The 10,091-nt window shown below is 42.2% G+C and overlaps 1 protein-coding gene across 3 annotated transcripts; it reads left to right on the forward strand.

Annotated features, from left to right (window-relative positions):
• Positions 1-9,615, forward strand: AGA (aspartylglucosaminidase). Of its 3 annotated transcripts, XM_032468602.1 has the most exons (9): positions 3-241; positions 1,772-1,925; positions 2,686-2,798; positions 3,814-3,926; positions 5,173-5,287; positions 6,162-6,237; positions 7,034-7,141; positions 7,859-7,992; positions 9,362-9,615. In XM_032468602.1, the coding sequence occupies exons 1-9, from the start codon at positions 100-102 to the stop codon at positions 9,460-9,462; spliced, it is 1,056 nt and encodes a 351-aa protein (XP_032324493.1). In that variant the 5' UTR covers positions 3-99; the 3' UTR covers positions 9,463-9,615. The 3 variants fall into 3 exon arrangements, with proteins under 3 accessions (XP_032324494.1, XP_032324495.1, XP_032324493.1); XM_032468603.1 differs by lacking the exon at positions 9,362-9,615 and having other exon boundaries at positions 1-241; positions 6,162-6,215; XM_032468604.1 differs by lacking the exon at positions 9,362-9,615 and having other exon boundaries at positions 1-241; positions 6,162-6,215; positions 7,034-7,871.
• The last annotated feature ends 476 nt before the right edge of the window (positions 9,616-10,091 follow it).

Here is a 10,091-nt window from a genome sequence, read left to right on the forward strand (position 1 = left end):
CGCCGCAGACCCTAAGTTCCGGGTGCGGGGCGGCCGCGGCGACGCTGACCCTAGGCGGCAGCCGCGACCTTTCCGCGCTCCTCCTCTCGGCGCACAGCCATGGCGCCGAAGCCGAGCCTCCCTGCCGTGCTTGTGCTGCAGCTGCAGCTGCTGCTGCTGCCCGGCCCAGCCCCCGTGCGCAGCTCCAGCCCGCTGCCCCTGGTCCTCAACACTTGGCCTTTTAGGAACGCAACCGAAGCAGGTGCGGGGACCCGGGCTGCGCCGGGAGAGCCTGCGGGTGGGAAGGACGAGTGCCGACCTCACCCGGGGGGCTGGGGCCGGGGCCGGGCCTCGGCGGGCTCCCTCCAGCCCTTCCTGCGCCTCCTGCGTCGCAGCGGCGTCCCCTGCAGTGGATCTTCGTCCCCGCCGCTACTCCCTAGGTCCTCAGCGGCTGGGTAACTCCGTCTGCTCAGCCTCCAGTCGCTGTGTTTTCCAAGCTGCTGACGACCTGGAGCAGTTGTGGCCTTTCTGCTGAGACCCTTCCAGTGGCGTCTAGGCTGTCTTTCGCCTGACATCCAGTCTTTTCCCGGGTTGTGTGTCCACCTCCGCTTCCTAACCTGTCGCGTCTCCCCGGGACCCCTCTCCCTGTAAGCTTTGCCAGTGAGTGATACTTAACAAAGCGTACTCTTTTTACATTTACTTTTTTCTGCCACATGCATACGCGCTGTGTTTGCCGCCTGGAATACAGGGTTCCAGTCTTGGTTATACATTAAAATCATCCTTGGAGCTTCTCAGAAATACTCGCGCCTGGGCCTCAGATATCCTGAGATTTTGATTTCAGTGCTGGAACCAAAGCCTCTGTCTGTTTTGTTTTGTTTTTTTTTTTTAAAGCTGCCTAAGTGATGTTGGTTTGCAGGCAATTATACTTTCAAGCCTGTTCTTACAGTAGTAATACTTTAAATTACTTACCAGTAGTAACACCACCCTTCAAGGAATTCTGTTTTTATCAGTGAAGAAATTGACCATTGAAGACCTTCTTTTTTCCCCTCTCGTTTTTGACGTGTGGGGCTCCGCAGGACAGTGTTTAGTGCTAAAAGCATGGCCACTGGAGCCAAACTGGCTACTGTTGAATCCTGGCTCTGCCACCTACTAGCTGTGTAACCTCGAGCAAATTACTTAACCTCTCTGGGTCTGTTTCCTTCTGTTCAAAATGAGGATAGTAATTGTACAATACCCGAAAGACTAAATGAATCAATCCGTGTGAAGCCAACGTTGTAATTCATTGCTGTTACGGTTTGTTGCTGAGTCGGCTGTGATAGGTGTTACCTTAATAATAAAAACATTATTTATGTATAATTTTAATAATCTGATGATGCAGAAGGAATTTATGAGGCTATGATTTAATGAATCTTCAACTTGTCTTTTATTTCAGCTGTAACTTCAGTTACAACTTCAATTCTAACCTTTGAAACTGAAGAATAGACTACTTTTCCCACACACAGTAGAATTAGGTACTAATAAGTGGGGGAAAAAAAACCTCTCACTTTACATCAATACACCAAAGTCTTTGAATTCTTCACTGTAAACAGTTGTGTTCGATAATTTTGTCTCTATCATTCTGGCTTCTTCGTAGCACTTGATAAATTAACATTTCAGTTTAACTTAGAGTAAACGTGAAAACTTTTTCTTTTTTTAAATATGAGTTTTCAGGACATTTTTCGTTTGTTGCATTTGACATTGGGGAAAAAAAAAATCAGTATATAAACAAGCACTCTCGGGATGTGATTACCAGCATGGAAGACCTTAGCTCTCGGAGGCTCCAGCCTGGATGCGGTGGAGGGCGGCTGTGCCTCGTGTGAGGTGGAGCAGTGTGACGGCACTGTGGGCTTCGGCGGGAGCCCTGACGAGTCCGGAGAAACCACGCTGGATGCCATGCTCATGGAGGGGTAAGATGCTCCTCAGAACCTCGTTTATCTCTGCACCTGGGCTCCACGTTGAGTTACATTTATGGTTGCTGAGTCTTTACTAAGAGCAAGATGGACAAATCCGGATGTTTTGTCCCAGGCCACAACCTGCAGCTTATTGTCCCTGGCTTTCCAAACACAAGGAGTTTCCCCCTCAATGAAAAGATCAGATAAACAACAAGGTCCTACTGGATAGCACAGGGGACTATATTCGTATCTTGTAATAACCTATATTGAAAAAGAATCTGAAATATATATATAACTGAATCACTGTGCTGTACACCAGAAACTAACACAACATTGTGAATCAACTATACTTCAATTAAAAAAAATCATCATCATAATAGAAATATCACATGGAGGTACGTGTCTCTTGAGAAGAGGGAGAGCCCCCAAGGTACAAAAATATCTCTGACCTGGTAAACTGTCGTTTATCTGCCAACCACAGATGCTGTGGTTTGCCCGACCTAAAGCCTTAAAACCCCTTTCAAAAGCCATATTTCAAACGAGCCAGGAGAACCTGAGAGTTTCAGTGCTTTGGGAGTACATGGTAAATCAATTTTGCTTGTTCCTTAGTATGTCTGATTGTGAGAATTTGGGTGAACTTCATGGCTGTGCGGTCACTTCTGTGTTAAGATGGTGGAGTTTATCCTACAAAACACTATAGCTTAAAATAATTTTTTTAAAATCTACGGACCTATAAAAATACCATAGTAAATCTTACTGCATTTTTTCCCTGTAGCACTACTATGAATGTAGGAGCAGTGGGTGATCTTAGACGAATTAAAAACGCCATTGGTGTGGCACGGAAAGTGCTGGAACACACAACACACACACTTTTAGTGGGAGAGTCAGGTATGTTGTAACTGTTTTCAATTTTTACGTCGTCTTTTGTCTGTAGTCTTCACTGTGGAAAAAGGACTCAGTATAGAATAGTGGATAAAAGCAGACCTCAGCTGAAATTCATTCAAGCTGTTTTACTTAGTATCCATTTAACTTCTGATAAGCTGCTTCACTTCTAAATCTTACTTTATTCATTTTTAAAATAGGATTTTCAATAAATTAGTTTATCATCAGTAGATGAATCATTGCTGGAGCGAAACAGGATTTGGCATTTCTCTTCTTATGTTAAGTTTTTGTGGGTGTGAGACCCAAGGACATAAGAAGAGAATGTAAGGGGTTTCACTCTGATGATGGCACTGACTTGAATACCTTCCAGGATAAAAACCAAAAATCGTACAGTGATTTGTCATTTTTTTTTTTTTGATAAAGTTACTAGGGCTTGAACCCAGGGCCTCATTCATATTAAGCACATGCTCTACCACTGAGCTATACCCCATCTGTCGTTGTGATTTAATGATTTTAACGATGTGTTAGCAGACAACTCTAGTAGGCGTCCTTCCGTTTTGTTGAAGTACAGAATGGAAAACTGGCTGACAAACAAAGGATGTTACTCTTTTGTGGAATCCATTTGTCCCCTTGTTTGGTGTCTCAACATTTTTTTGACACCCTGGGCGTCACACCCCAGGTCAGTCCGTAAGATTCACTGTTGTTCAGAGGTGTGCTTTTCCTTTTGTGAAGTAGAAGGGAGATGCTGGAGGGAGAGGGTGGCGGGGAAGGAGAACTGTCATCAAACACCCGCCGGGGGTCTCAGCAGATTGGTGCTAGGAGGGAAGGACAGATGGAAGCTAAGATCTAGAAACCGATGCCGGTAAAACTTCACATCTGAACACGCCTGAGAAAGTCTCTGTTCACCCCCAGGATGGTTGTGTTCCACTTCGGAGACAGCGGATCCAGCACACTTCCTGTGCATCTGTTTTGTTTGAGAGAGGACACCTAACTCATTTACATTTTTCTTCCCCATCTCCAGCCACCAAATTTGCCCAGAGCATGGGGTTTGTGGACGAGGATTTATCTACCAAGGACTCTCGGGCTCTCCATTCAGATTGGCTTGCTCAGAACTGTCAGCCAAATTACTGGAGGGTACGTATGCATGATTTGTAAAGGTAAGTGATTTGAAATGTTACCTGACATCCCTTCTGCTCTAGTCGTCTCCCTGTTGCCTGCAGTGCTAGGTGAGCATCCTGGTTGCATTTTAGAACCAATGACTTAAACTGCCTCCGGGTGTGGATGTTCTTGAAAGCTCCCTGGCTGCATCCAGTCCACATCCAGAGTGGGGAACTTCTGGTCCCTGGCAGTACTTTCAGACTGTGAAGGTTCTGCCGTGGGGAGACGGGCTGCCTCACTCAGAACTGCTCTGCTATGTATCCTTGTAATAAAAGTTCCATATGTTAAAGACAAAACAAAACAAAAAAATACCCTCACAGAATTTGGAAACCATGAGTCTGAAATATTTCATATATTTTATCTATGTGAGATGTATCCAGTATCTTGCCCTTAACTTGCAGATTTGTACTGTTAGGTGTCTAGTATGTTACTAGGAAGGTAATTTGTCTTTAAATCAACGGGACTTTCAGCATAAATCAGTTTGTCTTTGCCATCCAGAGTCCTTCTGTGGAGTAGCTCAGTCTCTCATTTGTTTCTCCACCAAATTCTAATTTCCTTTGAGTAACCAAGGAGTCACTTGAAAGAGATTACTGCATGGAACCAGGGCACGGGAGGAGGCACCCAGTGCACTAGGGAGTGAGACATGAATGGTGGGCTTCTTGCTTTGATACTAACCCATATGCACAACCTGAATTCATGAATCTGGATTACTTTCTTGAGTCTTTAAGATTCATAAAAGAATCTGAGAGTATAATTTAGAATATGTTCACATGAACCTAGATTTGAAAATTTTGTGGTTTTAAAATAGAGTTTGCTCTAAATCTCAGAATAACTCTCTTTGGTCAGGGAATAAACTTTAAAATTTAAAGGTCAGGTAGTAATTTCTTTGAGGAATCTAAAAAATCTAATCTAATCTAAAAAATTATTTATATTTGCCATTGTGCTGAGAATTTTTGACATATAAAGAGAAAACCTGAGGATCTTTTCCCAGATAATATAGATGTCTACTCCATATTATGTAATTCTGAGGCTAGACTTGGTATTTAGTAAAATTATATCTGTCTGTTCACAAAAACTTAGCTAATCTTTGGCTTTTAATTCTTATCTTTCAGTTACCCGATGTCCTTTCGGTTTCTTGCTAATGTTTAGTGATTGTGCGTAACTACTTGCTGATTTCTAAAATCACCCTTTCTGAAAAATAAATCTTAAATCTCGTTTACAGAACGTGATACCAGATTCTTCAAAATACTGTGGACCCTACAAACCACGCAGTGTCTTTAAGCAAGATGGTTCTATCCACAAAGAAACAGGATATGGTTACGGTCATGATACTATTGGTAACTTGCCTTCTATACAGTTTTTGTGTTTAAAGTTCAGCCATTTTAAACTGCCTTCCTGTAGTTCTTTACTTCTTTATCCTTATTCATGTGCCAGAAGGTGATTTTGATTAACTGCCAGTTAAAGAAAAAAAAATCTCTCTGTATACACATGCATACACACACACATTCTTTTCAGAACATCTATGCATAGTACAGCATAGCAGACACCTAGCGCAGTGTACATCTTGGTAGATTACCTTATACATAAGTCTAATCACTGTTCACTTGGGGATTTTTAAAAATTTGTTTGACATTTAGTTCTTTAGTAATTTTGTGTTGTTTGCCACATTCAAGTGATCTTTCCAAGCTGTAGTACTGAAAATTTCTATTAGGCCATAGCAGTGATTTCCTTTGGTATTACCTTTGAAAAGGCATGGAAAAGTGAGCAATTTGAAGAGTGAGGATATGGGATGTCTACAAAATGATGCTATGAAACCAGGTCATTAAAAAGCACAAATTGGGGATTAACATATACTACTGTACATAAAATAGGTAAACAACAAGGACCTAATGCGTAGCAGAGAGAACTATATTAAATACCTTGTAATAACCTGTGATGGGAAAAAGGAAAAGAATATATGTATGTATGTAACTGAATCACCTGCTGTATACCCGAAACTAACACAACATTGTAAATCAGCTATACTTCAAGCAAAAACAAAGCATAAATTATACCATTGCTATAGTTTTTAGTATTCCTGTTTCCTATTGTCTTCTACGTGATACTGATGAAAGAGGATATTTATATTACCAACTGCTCAGTTATTTGGTTATATTTGAGTTACACTTCAGAGTTGATACCTACAATGATACATATATTTTTAACTTCTAGGCATGGTTGTCCTTGATAAGATGGGACACACTGCTGCTGGTACATCTACAAATGGTATAAAATTCAAAATACCTGGGTTAGTGTTTCTAAAAGAACAGATCTTGAAAGTATGTGTTGTGTGTCAACCAATATGTCCTGAGTGCTACAGGGGGTGCAAAGTGCAAAGCACAGCTGAGATGAACAAGTGGGAAAGAAAACAAATGATAGCTGCTAAGTGCAAAGGAGAGGGGGTCTCGGCCAGAGCTGCAGAGTTCAGGGATGGCAGCGGTGATCAGATGAAGCCAGAGCAGTTGGGGAGGCCGGGAGAGAGATGCTGGGAGCTGACCCTGAGCCTCAGAGAGGGACAGGGGACATGCCAGCCAAGGCTCTAGCAGATTCAAAGTAGTCCACACCTGCGTTCAGGGCTTCTGAGGGCTGGAAGCAAAACTGCACCTCTGTCGGGTGCGGGAGGGGAAGACCAGAGCCAGATTTCAGGGGGTCTCTAGGTATTTCTGGGTTTTATGTCAAAGGAGTAGAAAAGCAGGGAAGGTTAAATGCAAGGAGAAACCTTGGTAAAATTTTGGCACATTAGCTAGAAAGCAGGAATAGACTGTAAGTGGGGACAATCCAGAAGTGAGGTGGTAAGGGTGGGGATGGGAGGCCGGTCCCTGAGAGCCTGCAGCCTCCGGCTGCATGAGGCTGGCACTATCTGGTTCTCACGTAGTTTGTGCCCTTTGCCAAAAACCTAAGGTGAAAAACTGAGGGCAGTCTTTTTTCTGTGTATTTTGATGAATTGACTTAAAACAGTGAACAGTGGCTAAGTAGGAACATCTCATAAAACGTTTTCGCACTTGATTTCCTGTCCTGAATCCCTGTGCTGCACCCTTACAAAGCCGAGTCGGAGACTCACCCATACCTGGGTCAGGGGCCTACGCTGATGACACCGCGGGAGCCGCCGCCGCCACTGGGGACGGTGACATACTGATGCGCTTCCTCCCAAGGTGACCTCTTAGATCTGTGACTTTCAGAGCTCTTTAGACAAGATGCCACCTGGCAAGACAGAAAATAATCGTCTGTGCCATGTAACCCGAATTTCTGTGTGCTAGCGCTTTCTAGAAACCCCGCTTACCCACTCTTCACACTCTCCTTTCGATAATACTAATCATGCAAATTAAGTAATCGCGGTCCTCAGAAACAGAAGAATCCTGCTCGCGCTGCTTCACAGATGAAAATCCTCCTGAACCATTTAAATAACTGCTGTCAGGCCACTGAGTAAAGGAACTGTGGTAACCGATGATCAAAATAGAGAAGGCAGTCTGTGTACAATTAATTACTGAAACCCAGCCATTACAACTAGAGGTTTTGCTCATTGATTGTTACTTTCCCCACTGATTGTAGCTCCATTTCGTATTTAAATATAACCTCTAGACTTTTTGACTTCTGGCTGTTACCCCTAAGTAACAGGTACTCGGCCAAAGTCAAAAATAATCGTCCTAAGCTGAAAGGAGTGGGTGGATTCATTGAAAAGACAGACATGGTATCACGGTTCACCTGCTTTCCTGTTGATACTCCCACAGGAGTTTCTGACTTTTGTTCTTTTATGTGCACTGTATTCTATCAAACACGACAATTTTGATGGTTTTAGATTTTAACTTCAAGGAACCAAATTTGGAGTGAGTTTATGCTGATACTGAAGTTTCACCTTTTGTCTACATCAGCTACCAAGCTGTAGAATATATGAGGAGAGGGAAAGATCCAACCACAGCATGCCAGAAAGTGATTGCAAGAATCCAGAAGTATTTCCCAAACTTCTTCGGGGCAGTAATATGTGCCAACGTGACTGGAGGTTATGGTAGGTTTTACTTGGAATCCATGTATGTGCAAATCTGCAAATGTTGATGAGAACACTTTAAAATATTGTCGTGTATTTTATTCTTGTGGAGAAGAAACAGACTGTTGAGTAGGCACTGGATAAATGTTAAGTGTTGATGTGTGAGGACCCCCAAAGTGTTAAAAATACACCTGAACCCCTCCTTTAGTTGATTGGCAGTAGGTGCAATCCAGTGTTTGGCTCTTAGCTCTGACCACTGACATCTGTCCTAAGTAAAGTTTACCTTCAGCTCAGGTACATGCTGAGATGGGCTGACCTAGTCAAATGCTTTTATTAATTAGAAGTAGGCAGGAATAAATTACCTTCCCCACTTCTTTTCCGTTCATTAGTTAAATGTCTCGGTCATTTTGATCTTGGGGCTCCAAGGTACAAATTGTATTACTAATTAGTAAACCAAAGGCGTTGGCACAATTATTTTTGCACTGTATTTGAGGCATGTCCTTTGTTTCATTTACGTTCTGTACAAGCCCATCACAGTTTCAGTGCGTTTCAAGATCAACCATGCGGCTCCTCATTAGTGAGATTTCAGACGGGAGGCTACACAGCCCACTGATCAATAGCACTTACTAGGTTAGACTGCTTATTACTGTGCTTTGATCTTTTGCTTCCCACAGTTTGGTATTTGAAAAACTTGTTTGAGGAATTCCTTACTCTTTTTTTTTAAGTACTGAAACACGAAAGTCAATATAAGTTATGGCAGGGAAAGGCTTTATGTGTAAAATAAGTCAGTTTCATTGATTGCCTCTTAGGAAATAGACCTTAGAAGGCTCAAAGTTGGATTTAATAGGATGTAAAATGATAATTATGTAATTGTAGATGAATTTAAAATTGACCAGTTCCTTATATTTAAAGTAATGGCATTTGAAGGGGCCTGTCCAGATGCTTGAGCAGGGGAAGAAATCACTGCTGTCTGACAGCATCTTGATAAATGAGTGTCCTCACTTTCTGCCAGAGCAGAGGACTGAAAAGAACAGGAAGCCTGGGGAGGGGAGGGGAGGATTACGGATGCATGAAGGGAATGTTCTAGTGACTGTTTTTAGCATCTGCCTGAAATTTTTTGTTTTGGCCACGAAAAGGATATGAAAACAGTAAAATAATAGTATCAATGACAGCACCCGTATAGGAGCAAAAACTCAGCCTATGTTCTGAGGTTCAAAGAGATGGACTGTCAGCTAATCGGTGCTAAGGAGGACGCACGTCCAGGTCTGTGTGTCTTGACTGGACATCAGGTACCAGCAGCCAGTGTCCAGGTGGAGCAGCTGTGTCCATACTGGATGTAAATATGTCCATTCTAGATGTCACCAAACAACCTTCTCTTTTTTGGCCCCAGGTGCTGCTTGCAATAAACTGCCAGCGTTTACTCAATTTAGCTTCATGGTGTATAATTCTATAAAAAGTCAGCCAACTGAGGAGAAAGTGGACTGCATCTAACCCGTCCTTTCTGTCAGCATCTGCATTTAAAGAAGAAAAGAGGCTGAAAAGGCTCCTCAACCACCACTGTATAACGTGCCTCGTCTAGTCTGACTCCTTTGTGTGAAATAAGCCCTGAAATAAATTTTATGCTGAAACAGCATTTTCACTTTCTATATCTGCCTTTTTAAAAATTATCTGTTTCTATTTAAGCTTTGTATCTCCCCTGAAAATGAATATGTAGTATGTATTTATTTTGTATATATTTAAATCTTGAATATATTTAAATTTTAAGTGATATTTGGATTTCCGTTTCAGTGTTTCAAGAAATTGCTACTATTTAATAATAGTGTTTTGGGAGCTTATGAGTCAAGATGATAAACACACGTTCCTGTTTCCTCTCCCTCTGCTGCTCTAAAATGATTTTTAAAAGGAAGAAGACTAAAAACTAAGCCCACTATATCAAAGGAAATGCAAGGGGCCCAGTGGAAGACTTCAAAAAATTTGGGAGATGGAAGAAGAGAGATGTCACAGAAAACAGAGTGAAGGAGGCTATGCCCAGAACTCATGAGGAAGGGCTGATTTGCTTATCAAACTCTGGAAAGATTACATGGTCAATGTAAGTAAGAATACAGGAAACTAGTGAAGTG

This window comes from Camelus ferus, chromosome 26, assembly GCF_009834535.1.
Source record: "Camelus ferus isolate YT-003-E chromosome 26, BCGSAC_Cfer_1.0, whole genome shotgun sequence".
NCBI lineage: Eukaryota > Metazoa > Chordata > Mammalia > Artiodactyla > Camelidae > Camelus > Camelus ferus.